A 16,957-nucleotide genomic window follows, 5' to 3' on the forward strand; every position below is an offset into this window, starting at 1 on the left:
ATCATTTCATGATCACTCTGCCCAAGACAACCTCCAACCTTTACATCCCCCACAAGACCTTCTCTGCTAACAAGCAGCAGGTCCAGCAGGGTGCTTCCCCTGGTTGGCTCCCTCACCAGCTGTGTTAGGAAGTTGTCTTCCACACACTCCAGGAACCTCTGGGGCTGTTCCCTCTCTGCTGTGTTATATTTCCAGCAGACATCTGGGAAGTTGAAGTCCCCCACGAGAACAAGGGCGAGCGATCGCAAGACCTCTGCCAGCTGCTTATAGAATATTTCATCAACCTCTACATTCTGGTTGGGGGGTCTATAACAAACTCTCACCATGATGGGAGGCCTTATTGGCCTTCCCCTTGGCCTTCCCCATAAACACTCAACACTGTCATTCACATTGTTACGTTCCAGGCGTACTTGCACAGAAAAATCACTCCCTGAGCACAGGAAAGCAGAAGGAGAATGGACCCAAATGCACTTGCTGAACAAAGAGGTCACCCTGTGAAGCCAGCTTCCATGGACTCAAAGAGGCTCACCCAGGGCTTCCCCGCCCGGTGGGCCACATCAGACAGAGCTGCATTTTGTTGCAGAACACCAGTGGATTCAATGGATGTGCCCCAGCATAAGCCTGGATCCCTGTTGCAATGAAATATTAGCAACAGAAAGTATCAGGTCCTTCTGCACAAACTCTGGTGCAACATACGGGTAGGTGCCCATGGCAACCTAATGCATTTCCAAGGCACCATCAGCCTGATATACTTCCAAGTTTGTTCTGGGTATCTTTCATTATCAAACTGCTGAAAATCATCTAACATGGTATTGGCTTATTATTTTGGGGGGCTTTTTTGGTTCCTACCCTACCATTATTGGTTACCTGACTTCAGTAGTTTCTAGATCACAACTCAAGAATTAGGTTGGCAGTTTATCCCTTGTTTCTCTCTTCTGCGCCAGTATTAACTTTTACCGTTAATCAGCAGTTTTCAAGCAACTTACTTCATTTTGATTCTCCAATTGATACAATACATAAAGGCTTTAAAGCGTACTTATTTAACTGAGATATCTCTTTACTGAATAAAGAGTGTCATCTGGAATAAAATGTCATTTTCAGTTCATTGCATCAAGTGTTTCTCTGGAGCAGTTACCAAAAAAATAAGGTATGAGCCTTTTCAGCCAAGGTTTCAGGCACTGGTGGACCAGTGCTGCTTGGATCACATCAGGCTCCTAAAGGGGCAGAGCAATCCATTTAACATATTGATACCAACCAAAGGGATTGATACCACTTCTGTATTTTATCTGGATGTTATTTATTTTCATGCATATTCTTGTACTGTGTGAATCCTATGGAAAAGTGCATATATGAAAGCAGACTAAGACTGCTTCACGTTTGACTACTTTTCCTACCGGAAAAGTTTCACAAATACGTAAAACACGGTGTCACTCCTATGGCACTTCTCTTTACATAGCTTTCTGATTTTTGCTCTGAGAACTTGATCGTTCTCAAGTAACGCGGAGCCATCTAAATACATTATGCATGTATTTAAACCTGATGCTGATGGAACGAACGTTTTTGTGCAAGTCTGCAGTATTGCTCAAAAATTGGCAGTTTTAGTTAAAGTTATTGGTCGCTTCAGCAAATTTCTGATGAGGATCAGAACCCTGATCAGCCACCTCTCTTTGTAAAATGAAGTTTTAGCAACACAGAGAACGGAGAATGGATTAGACTTGCATTTCTTTGAGTACAGCTCCTTTCTGGACCCATCTGTCTTTGTAAGACTCCTTTCAGCGTAGTTCCCCCCTTTGACTTGCCCTCTCCACATGTCTAGGACAAGAAGACAGCAGCCTGACTTCTTCAGATGATAGAGAAAATGATGAATGTTTGTAGTTACTAGCTGCAAGGGCTGACAACAAATTCGGGAACTGCTGGCTGCTGTTAGGTGGTGGGTGGTGGTTTTGGGGCTCTTTAGCCACTGGCAGCTCTCAATCTGTTCAAGTGAAATTTGTTATGCTGGGGCTGCATCTGTGAGCAGAGGGAGGCTGTGCTGACACGGGGCTGACTGGTTAATATGAATATCTCGCAGCAGGAGATCCAGGAGAGACTGCTGAAGCCAGCACTGCTGGTTTGCAAAGGAGCGATGGGATGCCCTGGGAACCTACTGTCATGCCCACAATCCCTCGTCACTTTGAAGTGTGTGGACTCTTTGAGGTATTGTAGGGTTAGGAAGTTGGGTAGCTGTTCCTTCACTTATATTTTTACTTTTTTAACCCTGTTTAAGCCTCTTGGAGGTGCTCTAAGAGTGAGAAAAAGGATGAGTCATAACCCAGTTTCCAGAAACCTTAGCAACATAACACAGTCAGAAACACAGGTATGATAAGAACAGTGGGGAAAAAAACCCCAAGCAGCTATGATATTCCTAAAGATAATTGGTCTTTACTGAGGAATTGTACCATTAAAGAGTAAAAAATTGCATTATTGACATAAGCACAGTGAAAAATATGGTAGAAAAGCAATAACTGAAAGCAATGTAGGTAATTTCCCCAGAACCTGATCTTGTAGAAGAATGATTTTACTCATCGAGTTATTGCAGGGATCTATAAACAGATGAGAATACTCTTACAGTAGATAAGGAAGGAGTAAAACATAAAGCAAAAGTCCCCTAGTAAGTCCTGTGACATACCTGAGTACACTCCCCAGGGGCACACAATGTATTGAGTGAGACGATGACATTAAAGGTCAGAAATTGTGAACACAAATCACAAAGGGGAATAAAGAAATCTCCCCTCGTGAAGCACTTTAATGAGATGAAACTTCCTGTCACATCTTTAGAGTTTATAGGTATTGACTATGTCCCAAAAGCTGCAGGAGAGGGGGAGGCAGGAGCAATTTATTAAGACAGTGAGAAGCACAGAGGATTTAAACCTTAAATGCGCCACTACCAAATAGCACAAATTTATAACTGAAATAGATTATATATATTTGTATAAGGCTGTGAGAAGAAAGGTGTTCTTCTGAGCTGATTACCTCTGCTTGATTACAGACAGTTAGGTGAAAGCCCCACAAAAGGCAGAGTGGGGTTGTAAGCTACTGCGTGCAGCACAGGGTAAGGCGGCAGAAACCTCGGCTCATCCCAACTTTTCCATGGGAGCTGTCTGCTGCCGTAAATGTATTTTGTGAGACGCCACCGGCAGTTTGCCTCTTCGCTGCGCGCTGCCGCCTTTCTCACACGGTGTGCTCCTTCTGTGCAGTCACAGCAAGAGCATCACTCTTATTAGTTTGGACAACGGAGACTGTGGAGACAAACCTGTTTTGTGCCTGTAGCATGGGAGTGGGCTACGAAGGGTCACCTTAATTCTAGTAGTGCCAATAAACCCAGCTACCACTGTACAAGGGATACTTACACAGGGACAGTTCGTATCCCCCAAACCTCACATTGTTATTGTACCTGGAGTCAACACAGTACTGACACACTTGGCAAGATAAAGCCCCTTTGGAAAATGCTGGTTTACTGTTTCTTTGGTGATATGAACTTGTTGGGAGGGATTACAGTAGACAGTAAATGAATGTAATACTCCCTCATTGCAGGCATGATGGAGGTTGAGTAAATGTGGCTACGTTCACAATTTCTCTGCCTTCGTTTTGAAGTGGTTCTCTCTTGAATATTTCCTTGAATCTCTATAGAGCTAGGTGTGGTAATACCTGGCCACAAATGTTTGGTTTTCATTAAGTTTCTCAATGAGGCTCCGAGAAACAGAGATTAATTTACCTGCTGCTAGAAATGGTCTTCAGAAAATAAATTATAATTCTTAATCTACTGTCTTTATGCATTGCTAATTCATTTAAAAATGGGAAACCAGCACAAAAATAAACATATTGCAAATATTTCTAGTTTTATAGTGTTGATTCATTTGGTTAACTCTTATCAATCAACACTAGAGAGGGACGGGTGACTGACCTAAACTGACTGACCTTGACCTTTGATCAAGCAATTTCAATATGTGAACAAAAGCATTATATGCACAAAACTAAACACAAGTGTGTGAAATCTCTGACTCATACATTCTCTGCTTAATATGGATATACTTCATGCAAGAAAGTAAGGATTGAAAAATAAGAACTGAATTGGTTATCCAAGGGCCCTGGAATGTTTAACTTGGCTAATGGAGTTAAAGAGGGATGAGATGTGGATATGCTGTCAGTTATTCAAGACTGAGCAAAAATTGCCATGATTTCTTCTGGTTTGAGTGATCCAAAGAAGAATTTTTGATATTTTTAAAACGTTAAGAAACCCTGACTGGAAAATCTGACCTTTTTGAACTAGCCCAATAACCAATGCTCTGCCATCCCGCATCATCAGGGCTGAACAGTGACCACTTAGCCTGTGGTGACTAACCTTTATCGATCTGTAGATTCTCACAATTTTCAAGTGGACATTGAGACTCCTTGATCCTGTCTGCAAGCCTACCAACAGTAAGAATTATATTTTTCAAATAATCCTTCATGAACCTACTGCAAATAGTCCACAAATGATTAAAGGTCCACTGGTTGAAAACCGCTACTATAAGACATTATACTTGCTTCATTCTGGTATTAACTGCAATATATGCTCACATCAAATTCACCAGTTTTGCTATTTATAAGGCATTCTGTATTCCTAATTTCATGTGTGTACTATAATTTCCTTGGGAATACCTATCTAAATTGTCATCTGCTGCCTATTGTTTATGTAATGTAGCTTCTGTATGTATAACAACTCCTGCATTATCTTATTTGTTCTCCTCTATCTTCTGACATGCTTACTTCAATTAGTACAGAATAATGCAATTATTACACTATTATTATAATCACACAAGGAGATACGTGACAAATACTTCAAAATGGCTCAGATCTTTATTCTACTAATTGTCGTAGTACATCTGCGTGTATTGTTGACTGCACTGCATCTGGAATTCTTGCGTGAAACCAACTGAATCATATTCTTCCTGAGCTATGCAGGCTTTTAACCAAACATATGTCTCTCGTTCTAACATAATGTCAGACCAACAGATTCATGATCCAGTTGCTACGGTTTTTCATGTGGGGTTTTTCCATAACTGAGCATAAGACTGAGATTCTAACCATTCTATGATTCTATGTTGTGGCGTATTTAAATTACAATAGAGAGTATTTTTATCACGGCCTCTCAGTAACGCAAACTACCTTTGTATTGGAATGACACTACTAAATTTAGTAGCACGTCACTGATGTTGATATGTTTCCAAGTTTAAAGAAATATGCTCTTCTAGTCACACAGGTGGTAAGAATTCTTCACAATGACTCTCTTGAGATATCTTTTACTTAATAAGTAGATAACTGAAATTAAACTAGTTACAGAAAATGGTTAGACAAAAATCCCCTGTTTTGACATCTGGTTCCTTTATATCTGTGGACTAGACACTCTACGTTTCAACTTTTATCTGTTTTAAGTAGGTATTTTATGGCTTATGTGTATATAATGCCTAGATACCTTCTTGAAGTCTATAATAATAGAAATTAAAACTGGTGGATAAATAAGCTTGTAGAATATCAGGTGAAAGCTCCTGCCATGGAAAGAATTAAAGTGTATAGAGAGACTATATAGGCTGGTCACCACGTTCAATTGAGCAATATTACTATAGTTTGCTGACAATACTAATAACTTACGACATCGATCTATTGGCATGGCTATTCTTAGCAGAAGACAGTGAAAGCAAACTGCTTTGCTTACAATATCCACAACACCAAAGTATGCCCTTAGCAGAGTGGTACAAATGTCAATATGCTGCTGAGCTCCTCAAAATCCATAATAAGTTATCCAATGCACAAACCTTCAGGAAGTCTTTGAACATACAGATCAAATTCCAACACAACTCCTTTCTCCAAATTCTGCACCTCTGGAAACCTCTTCCCTCTTAAATTATGATAATATTTCTGTTAGAGTTAGGTCTGTCAAATAGGAACATACTCGTGGATCACTGTGTACAAGGACCTTTAAAGTAAAAATATAGACATTTAATCTACCTGGAGTTTCAACCACAGATTCCAGACCTCAAGGACTTGGGTGCTAACCTTGGGTGGTTGCCGTTCGTTTCAGCTCATCTCTGTGCCTTGTGCTATTATGATAATGAACTTTCTTTGCTGGGAGCAACTGCATATTTTAAATCAACATAAAACCCCAAATAACAGCTGCATTTATCCAATGTAGTATTTATTAGACAGGGAAGACAAATAGATGAAGTAAAGCTTTTGCTCTATCTCATATGAAGGTGCATCTTGAAAAACTTCAGTATTTTCCTCAAGAAATTAAGTTACAAAACTCCGGAACTGGCACAGTATGTTCTCAGCCAGTTAAATGTTGCCTATTATTTTAGCAAACATTTCTTCTGGCAATTGCTAACCTCAGGCAAGAGAAATACATGTTTGCAGACGACGAAAGAGCAACTAGGGAATCTGTTTATTTACTCCCGTAAAAGCTCTTCTTAACTGATACGCAGAGTTACTATTTCAGAATGAATTATAAAGCAAGCACATTTGCCAGCTGAGTTTAGTTTTATTTCTGAAAATCATATTAACAGCATACAACTATTAGTTGGTTTATAAATTATAGGCAAAATTAGTAGTACTGTTTTGTATAAAACTATGTTTGACTTCTACAATTTTCAGAGAATCAAGGAACTTTATGAGTACGTTTCCCTCTTTGGGAAAATATTATTAAAACTCAGTAACCAACATACGGTGTAAGAATATTCGGTTCAAAGGAAGACACAAAACCAGAGAGAAAACACAGACTGGTTTATATTTTTATGACTATAAGCAATGTTCCTCCAGTATGGTAGGGAATTCAATCCAACATGTCCTTCAATGTGGCACTACTATTTTATAATGACTTCCTACAAGTCCTTTGTGATCTTGACTGTCTCCGTCCATTGCTCTTACAAAGATATGCTCCATGATACTGCACTTGTCAGAGTGTTTTTCTGATTCCAGAAATAATTTGTTTCTCCTGTCAGGCCCAGCACACCATCTTTTTCAAAGAGCCTCTTCTGGGTAGCCATCTGGAAGCGTCACCTCAGTGCAAAACAAGCAGGCTGCTGGATTTGTGTTGGCTCAGCTCTCCCCAGTACAGGCTACTGCCCTGAAGGCAGCATTACATTTTATTCCTGGACTACCCAGCATTATAACTAGATGCGCAAACATGACATTTTGATTGCTAAATCCTGGGCCTGCTGATGTTTGTGACAAGACTCAGAGAAAGACCCAGGAAAAAGGGATAAATATGCAGAGGAAAGAATCAGCTGAGGACAAGCAGAGATAATGATCCAAGTATCCAGACCCGAGTAAGTGCATGGAGGTGTAACACCATACCTGAAATGCAGCATTCAGAACCTTCTCTCCTGCAGCGTTTTGGAAAAAGAATCTAAAAGCCCACCAGATTTTAAAGGAAGAAACAAACTGATGAGCAATCAAAAGCCAGAGCCGAGGTGTTAAAAGCCTGCAAACCCAAGATATTGAGAAACCAGATTTCAAGAGTTCTGAAATGTGGACGTTTCTATAGTCAGAAAACATTACAGAAAAGGAAAGCAGTATGAAAGAAACAGCGGAAAAAGCTGAATAATCCTCACTAGATCTAAGAGACGCTGGGATGATCAATGAGAAAAGAGGAAAACTGACTTACTCTAACTAATATTATAGTCTTTTTCTGCCTGTCTTCATAATTGCAGTGTAAAACATGGCTGCAGTTTTTCCTTGCCGCGTATGGTGCTTAGATATAAATCATCTATGGGCTTGTGGTTACATTTCAGTGAAACCAATGACATGAAAGTCTGTAGACTTGGGATGAGGCAGTAATATAATAAAAAAGATCCACCCGATGAAAGGAATACTAAAATTGTTTCTATTATAATGATATAACTTTTATGCCTTTTCATGTTACTTAGCTTTAGGAATGTGTATGATTATCACTAGACATAAGAATCATGAATCATTCAGTTTCCCAAGGACGTCCCCAGAGAATAGTCTCAAATGCAGACTTTTCAGAGTTCCCAAATTACTTGCTGCAGTTGGAGAGATTGATTCAAGGTCTTTCATGGATAAATTATCAGCTTTCCTGAAATGGCATTTAATTATTGTGCTTCAGAGGTCAGTGGGAGTTATTTTGGTATAAACTGAGGGTAGTCCAATATAATGGGGTTAACCACCACCTGGGTTTAAAGGCAGGTAAAGAAACGTTTGGGGTTTTTTAAATAGCTGTGTCATCTTGTTGGCTATTTATCTAATTTAGTAAGTGTAAAAGCACCCTCACCAGTATTATAATCAGCTAAAACTATTGCGGCTAGATAAAGACTTGGTCATCAACAAGTAGGGTAGCAACCAACGATGGGATATCCCTACTCAGGAAAAGAATTCCTTGATGTCATTTCACAGACACAGTCTATTCTTTGAGGAGAGGATGAGAAGAATACAGAGCGATTCAGTTACCAGATTCTTTCAACAGTTACCTGTGCTTTCATGTTACTATGAATCTCTCGTACTTCAGAAAATTAAAAATTAGTTTGAAAAAGCAGAGATTTTTTTTTGATCATTCCAAACAGATGGCTTAATGGGAAAGAAGCAACTTTTACCACTGACAATAAATGTTAAAAAGTTAAGCAATCCGAATGTGGAAAGGAGTAAACAAAAATTTCTTTTCATTTAATTGTGCAACATAAGCTAAACATGCTACATTAAACTACTATCAAAATACATCAACAGCAAACATAAAACTGTTTTTGCCATGCTTATTTTGAAGTCAGTAGGTGCCATTGTACCAACAGTGCGGAGAATTAAGCCCTTAGAAAAATTAGTGGCTTCTTTCTTCCCTAGTCCTTTGCTGATGTTATTCCTTCAGTGCTGCCACAGAAGCTGGTAGAACAGATTTTAAATGGAATACATCAAGCTCTTTGTGCTATAATGAAGAAAGATATGTTGAAATTTTATAAGTTACTTTTGCTTTCTAAACGTAAAATACTCCATTTACCTGGTCCTGTATCTGCTACTATTAAACAGGAAAAATTCCTATTTACATTAGCCATTTGTTGGTTACAGTGGAGTCTTTTAAAAGATACCTCACAGAAATGTGTTTTTTCCCATAATGGAAACACTGTGATATTAAAAAAAATTAAAATAAATGAATAAAAACATTAAACATTAAAACTATATTGACCCCACTGCATTTAGTTGTGCTACTTAATTTCTTTAGTAATTTCTTTAGGCTAAATCCCAACAAAGAGGAGGATTTTTCTCAATAACTTGTGTGATTTTTTTAAAAAGAGGACTTCCAATAAACAAAGATAAGCTTCTAAAAATAGGTTGCCCATTACGAGCGATGCTAGACATTTAATGCAGTTCCTGTAGATCAGAATGGGTCTGTATTGGATATTCCAGAGAAATCCACAATGTGTGTTTAGATGCCACTGCTACTGGGTTTATTCTGGCCTGTCTCTAACACTCACCAAGATCTCGGTGCTGTTGAGCGGAACCAAGCCATGAGAGGCTGCAGGGCTGTATCAGGGAGGTTTCTGCCATCTGGTGGAAAACACACACAATACACGGCTGACACCAACCACACCAACATCCCAACACCTTTGTTTCAAGGTCAGCTGTGCGGCTGCTGTGCCCAACCCGTCAAAAATAGAGGGATTCACTTCCAGCAGCATCGCCTCTTATGAGTCTCTCTTCTGCTTGACATATATTGCATTTAACATGTCTGCAGGATCGGCTACTCCTTATTTATCCCCACTAATATCCTTGCCTATTCAGTTGTACTAAATAAACTGCTTCTGGAAGACATAAAAAATAGATTTAACCTACAGAAAACAAGCCTAACCAGGCTTCTTCAGCGTGTGGATACTATATGCTCTAGCTCCCCGTAAGTGTTACGCAAGGCCCTCTGCCTCCTGCACACAAGTCCTCACCGCACAATGGCCTGCTACTTCTGCTGCAGAGCCCAGAAGAGGTCCTTATGTCAGTTTTATGTCAAAAGTGTGTCTCCCCACTCCTGCCCCCCAGTACCTGCTGCATTACCCAGTCCCAGAAGGATGGGACAGGTGGGTCAGTTGGCCCCTCTCCCTCCACAGCCACGAATGGGTCCGGCCCCGAGCACCTCGGGGTCTTACGTGAGGCCCGTAGGCAGGCGGCTGCTATCCCGCCACAGCCCTCAGGCCGCCCTGCCCCTCGCCCGAAGGCAGGCCGCAGGGCTGCCATGAGGGGAGTCCTTCACGCTGCGGGAGGCCACCACGGACTACATTTCCCAGGCGCCTATAGGGCGGACGGCGCCCGCCCGCCTGCCCGCCTGCCATTTCCCGCCTCCGCCGAGGGGGCTGCTGGGAGCTGTAGTAGGGGGCGGAAAGAAGATGGCGTCCAAGATCCGCGTGTTGTTGCGGCCGGTGAAGAATATCGTGGTGCGCTTCTGCCCCTTCGAGTCCAATGTGGAGAGCACGAGGTGAGGGGGCTGTGGGGACAGCGCCGGTCCCGGCCCCGGCCCCGCGGCGGCCGTCTGGGCACGCCCGGGCCTTCGCGCCCGCGGCCGGCGGGGAGGCCTCGGCCAGGCTCCCCTGTCTGTGAATCACCCAACGCCCTTCCTATTCCCCGGGCGTGGATTCTGTGCAGAGGACAGGCAGAGAGAATTGGGGTTGTTCATCCCTGGAGAAGAGAAGGCTCCGGGGAGACCTTATAGCAGCCTTCCAGTAGCTGAAGCGCGCCTATAAGCGCTGGAGAGGGACTTTTTACAAGGGCATGTAGTGATAGGATGAGGGGCAATGGCTTCGAACTGGAAGAGGGCAGATTTAGATTAGGTATCAGGAAGAAATTTTTCACTATGACGGTGGTGAGGCACTGGCCCACGTTGCCCAGAGAAGCTGTGGATGCCCCATCCCTGGAGGGGTTCAAGGCCAGGCTGGATGGGGCTTTGAGCAACCTGGTCTAGTGGGAGGTGTCCCTGCCCAGGGCAGGGAACTAGATGATCTTTAAAGTCCCTTCCAATTTAAACCATTTTATGGCTCTAAGTGTGAGGGCTGGGCTTTTTGCCTTTAATTTTATTTATTGGGGGGGGAAGAAGTCGGGGTTATATATGTCTGCAGGGGGGCCTGTGCCCCAACCCCTGCCACAGAGCTCAGGCGCCGTGAGAGGCACCAGCCTGCGCCCCTCCGCCCCGGGAAATGTGGAGGACAGGGAGAGCGGCTGTCCCAGGTCACAGCTGTGGCAGATGCAAAACGAAGCCTTTGTTAAAACAGTTGTCACTGCAGGGCACAGTGACTTGCTGTCGCTATAGCCAGCAAAAGTAGGAAGATGTCCCTGGAGCAAATAATGAGGGAAATGGCAGCATCTGTTGTTCCCACTCTGGAGAAGAACCTCCTTTTACCAAGCGTCTGCATCCACTATACTTAACTTCCATGATCTTGGTCTTTGAAGGCTTGTATTTATCTGGGCTTTTTAGCTTAGTGTAGGCAGAACCCTAATGTTTCAGAATGAGAAGACTCTGTGTTTGTTTTAAGGGCTGTGTTTATGGTGTTACCAGGATGCATACAGCATTTGTTCTGTGCTGATTTTTGGAGGATCTCTGTGCCTAAGCGTAGACCCTTGCATGTAGGTATATGTGTTTGGCTTTGCCAAACTACCCAGGGAGATGCCCCTCTCAGTTGCTGAGCCTGTAGGTGAGGGTCTGTAATCACTAGCCCAAATGCTGGTAATGGCAGAGAGACGGAGGAACAGCTGTTGCTCTATCTTGGTAATTTACTGTTGGAGAAATCGAAGTGCTTCTTGAGTGATGTAAGTTCTTCACCAAACAATTGTAAAAATGTTATTTTGCAATAGCTTTACAGACACGTTTACTTTTGAAATGAACTTAGTAACAGAACTTAACTTAGAATGTCTTTAAGCTGCTGGAATGTCAAGTAGCTGTCGTGCATGTCAGAAATCTAAGGGAGACCAATGATGTTAAATAAATCAATGCTGTCTCAAACCTCCAAAATAACGCATTGGCAAGCAACCTGTATATAAAGAAAAATGAAAATTACTTTGCTGATTGTTTTTTTTTCATTATTGTTACAAACCCAGCTGAGAGAGATGCAGAAAGTGCATAGACTGAATTTTTGTAAAATTCTTTGGCATGCTTTTAACATCTTAGCTTTTAAGTCCATTGAATTTTTAAGAGTTTTTATCTCAGAAGATGTACCTGTCTGAAATTATTAAATACAAATCCTGTTTTGCTTATACTTTTGTTGCCCAGATTCATTTTAGAAATATGTTTACTATAATTTCCATCAACAACATACCTAACGTATTTTCAAATATATTTTCAGAAAATTTCTTGCATGTATAAACCATAAAAAAATCCAGGCCACTAACAGAAACTGCGAAGTGACTGTTGATGTGAGACATGATGGGTCTGAACCACTTGTGGATGTTATGTTTGGTAAGGAGCTCATTTTTAATCTTGACCAAAAAAAGTGTGTTCCTGGTTTGTGTTGTTGCAGTGTTATTGTTTTCTTGATTCTTTTACTGTGGTTACTTTTTCTTTGGTTCTGGTCCACAGCTAGATGGGATGGGTCCACTGTGCAGCTGAGAGGAAATAAGGAAGAGGGAGTCACTAACAGCCTGATGTCTAGATAAGTGTGTATATATGTCTTCGTACTACAGTTAGATCTGGTAGATCTTAGATCAAAGAACTGCCGTAACTTTACAGTTGAGTCTACGTTTGTATTGACATACTTGTGTGACCTTGCAGTCAGGTACAATTACAGGGAAATACGTGTAGCTCTGTTTTGATGTAAGAATCTGTTCACTTTCTGTAATTTTTTAGTATCTGTGGTGGAAGCATCTCAGACTTGAGAACAGAGAAGCTGAATACCTTTAGTTGCTTAAGCAACTGAGGAACTTACTATGCAGTTTGACGGAACAGCTCATATGGATAAGACCATACATGTACAGATGGACTTGCAGAATGAGGTCAACTGTTGTACAACAAATTTCTTGGTTTCCTTTGAGGGTATGGTAGGCAGACAGGGAATTGATGGTGGAAATTTCATCACTTCTGGAAGCGGCCCAGATTCTAGGCTGTAAACAGATGGCTCTAATCTGCTTTTGTCCTTTTCTCTGGCTGCATCTTCTTTCCTGCTGTGCTGTAATGGACCAATATGTCATGTAGCCCATTAAAGTTTTCATTATTATTGCTTCTTGCTACCCACTTTTCTTTAAACTTTCACATATTTAGTGAATCGGTAGAAATCGGTGAAATTTCTACCGATTTCACACGTTTCACATGTTTCAAGAGTGTTGAACGTAGTTCATTTTGCTTAGGAAGGTTTCATTATTTTACTGTTGACATTGCTTGTTTCTCCCTCCCCCATGCCTCTGTCTTTCCCATCCTTGTCTCTAACTGTGATGTATTAAAACTCAAGCAGTAAAGCTTAATGTTTTTCATAACATAAAACCAAAATGATTTATTTCACTAATGCCAAGAGCTACAGTTCTGAACTCTTCATTTTCTAACAGCTGATTACTTTCCAAGTGAAGAGTTTGTAGACCTTGTAGTTGGCAAACATGGGGCTGGAACTTTGATGCCATGCATGGTTTTGCATTATATGGGTTTGAGTGTAGCTTTTGTATTGCAAATTTTGCAAAAATAAGTAATTAGATACAATGCTTAACTTCTACTACCTCCTCCCTGTTTTAAAATAATTTCATTTGGGATTTTAGAAATTCTAGTGCTCTCTATTTTTTTACATTATAACCACCAAATTGTGTTAACCTATTCATTGTTTTGGCTGAAGAAGTAATTTAAACAGACCATAGACAACATGCTGCTAAAATGCTAGCAGCATTTGTGGAAATTATGCCTTCCAGTGCCTTCTGTGCCTTCTGTTAGATGACTTTCAGGGCATAGTATGAGCTATTCTCATCAAATATGTGTTCTTACTATAGGTATATCTAGACAAATGTTTCAGATTTTTCAATAAGGCAGTACAGAAATGAAAATTAGATGTGTATTGTGTGCAGCTTCTTATATTTGTTTGGTGGTGGTGCATAATCAGATTCCTTGGTAAGTGGGAGTACTTTCTAATCAGACAAGATGAACAGGGTATTTGGATTTATTTATACAAAACAAAACTGCACACTAAAATAATTGCGACTCAGACTTTGTGACTACTTACATTTTTTTTCACTTTACAGCTGATGGAGAGCGATTGATAATGAAGGGAGCCAACTTGACGACAATAGAAATGTTAACAGCATTGGGATCCAGATGTAATGCGAAAGAGCTTAAGGAAGAACAGAAAAGCAAGAAAAGGAGTCCCTAAAGAACAGAAAACCTGCTGTGTTTGCATTTACATGTGTTGAAAACAGCAGGCTGCACAGAAGGCTTTTCTCCTGTAGAACAAAATCTGAAAGAGAGAGATGGCCAAAACACTGACCAGTTTAATGTGCAGCAGAACGAATCATTTAAATGTTCTTCATCTTCACCTGAAGGAAAACATAGTGGATCAGCAAATCTTCTAACACTAGTAGGTCAGGGTGGCTTAAGATGCATGAATGTGTCTTTCTAAGCAGCTGTCTCTCAGTCGTCTGCATGTTGGAGTGATATCACATGTATTTGCACATAGATGTGAATAATGCACACTAGCTATTAAATTAATATTATGGTGAAGACAGATCTCTTTGGACATTAGTTCCTGCAAAATTTCTATAGAGTGGAATGCAAAATATCATTAGAGTTGTTATTATTTTTGAAAATTATGAAATACAAAAATTTGAAGAAAACTTTGAAAGTATTCATCATTGACTTAGCTGAGGGACAGCAAGCTGCAAATAGAGAGTGGATTTTGTAATACTATGTTTATAATACATCTGTTGCTGAGTCCCTGCCATTTTCTTCCTCTCTCTTTCAAGAAAGTGTGAAATTTGTTAAATGTAAATTTAGCTCAGCAATTAAAGAACAAGGTAATGGTACTGTGAACACACAGCAGAGCTCCTAATCCTGCGTAAAAGCAGCTAAGTTTAGCTCAAAGACGAAGGTAAGTCAGGTTTTTTTGATAATTGGTGGAAAGGGCTATCTTTGAAGTTCAGTTTTGTAATGTTTTTGTCACTCACTTCTGGGAGGTTTCATTAAGTATTTTATAAAGATCAAAGGGAGAGCTTTATTTGGTGTTTATAGCCCTGTGTCCAGACCTATTATTTACTGAAGTAAGTGCTTAGGTGTCTCATCTGTATTGCAAAGCTCTGTGGGTTTTGGAGGGTTGATCTCTCCTCAGGCTGTGCAGGTGAAGGTGTCAATTGCACATACATTTCAAGTGCGTCAGTTTTGGTCTAGTTCGATTCATAATGAAAATATAATTAAAGTTCCAGTTTTGAGAATTGCAGGTGCAGTACTATTGAGAGGCATTAGTTCTACCTGTTGTTAATCAGATGCCTGAGTTTAAAATTTTAGCACATATGTTTCCAAAGTTAATTTGGCAGCAGATTTAGAGCACAAATCTGAAACTAGGTTTACGTTACCTGTACCAAGATTTGTAAAGGGGCACTGTCCTTTCTCGAAGCAGCATTGTTTTAAATAGCACTGTCAAGGGAGTTCTTTGCAGCTTCCTTCACCAGGATGCTGAAGTCAAGGTGCTACATTATGTTGGAGGAGCAGAGCTGTGCTAAAGATATTTGATGATATTTGATGGTGGCCTCCCCCATGTGTTTGCAACAAATCGAGCAAGATAAGATGATTGGGACAGATGAGTCAATGAAATTTAGAGGTGGGAACAATAGATGGGAATGACTTAGTGTGGGATGAATACCTTCTCTGCAGTCTGTTAGCCTTTTTTTTTTTTTTTTTTTTTTTTTTTTTTTTTTTTTAATTAGGCCACCAACTATTCCAAGTGGTTTCAGAGTGCTGAGCTCCTGAACCTGCCACTGGACTGGGCTCCCTTTGAGTAGAAGAGTTATGAGACCATCTGAAGCTGTTTGAGAGGATTTTAAATCCTGTCATACTAGAACAGCATTCTAGAAAGTGAACTAAATAGAAATAAGGCTGTTCAGAGGACAGGTTTCGTTTCTTTTTCTTTTTTTCCAGCTTAGAAGAACATCGTATAACATGACTTTACCTGAAGAAGCCTTACAGGCAAAGAGAATTGTTCAAGTGGGAAAACACTGCAGAATTATTCATTCCCCGGTTCATCATGTATTCATATGCTCAAAAGCCTCAAATAATCAAAAAATATACTCTTACTGTAATATATCAGTGATTTTTGTGATTTTTTTTTTGTTTGATAGTTTGTACAATGATGTCTGTGTAAAACTTGTGCTTAAATGTGAAGCACTTACATGCCTCTTAAATAATTAGCCATCTGTAAGTACTTAAAGAGGTTAAGTAATACTAAGTTTCTGTAGTGTTTATATTGGCCCAAGATTGGGATTTATATTTATGAAGAGAAAAAGGAGAAAAATGAAGATCCTAGTTCAGGCTTTTTATAGCCAAAATAAATTCTCTCCACTGTTGAAGAAAGGTGATTTTTTTTTTTTATTTATTTATTTTTTTTATTCTGTGCTTGCACTGATAGGCATCCTGCTCTGTAAAGGCACACTCTTACTAGGTGCTTTCGTTTTAACCCAGAGATGCCCAACCTTTTTGCTTAGATTTGGCCAAAGGCCTGTAACGTAGCCATTGAGAGATGACTGACGATTCAGTGGATGAGGTATTAGCTGATGCTGCTTTTTGCTGTGTGTGCTAGTAGCTGCATTGGGCAGTTTTGTGCATGGAAAAAGTAATGACTAGGATTTGAATATGGAAGGTATAAAGGAAAACACACAGGACAGAAAAAATAAAGCTAAAAATGTGCATTCTCAAGACTACAAGATATTGAAGTGATATAAACAAGCAATATGGGCAAGGAGGTACTCCTCTGGTGATTATTATGCTAATATGTAGAAA

General features: G+C 40.4%; 1 protein-coding gene across 1 annotated transcript; it reads left to right on the forward strand.

Moving 5' to 3' along the window:
* Nucleotides 1-10,365: 10,365 nt before the first annotated feature.
* MRPL53 (mitochondrial ribosomal protein L53) lies at nucleotides 10,366-16,263 on the forward strand. The gene is made up of 3 exons (XM_074145559.1): nucleotides 10,366-10,486; nucleotides 12,345-12,457; nucleotides 14,215-16,263. The coding sequence occupies exons 1-3, from the start codon at nucleotides 10,398-10,400 to the stop codon at nucleotides 14,340-14,342; spliced, it is 330 nt and encodes a 109-aa protein (XP_074001660.1). The 5' UTR covers nucleotides 10,366-10,397; the 3' UTR covers nucleotides 14,343-16,263.
* The last annotated feature ends 694 nt before the right edge of the window (nucleotides 16,264-16,957 follow it).

The sequence above is a fragment of the Numenius arquata genome, chromosome 3 (assembly GCF_964106895.1).
Source record: "Numenius arquata chromosome 3, bNumArq3.hap1.1, whole genome shotgun sequence".
Lineage (NCBI taxonomy): Eukaryota > Metazoa > Chordata > Aves > Charadriiformes > Scolopacidae > Numenius > Numenius arquata.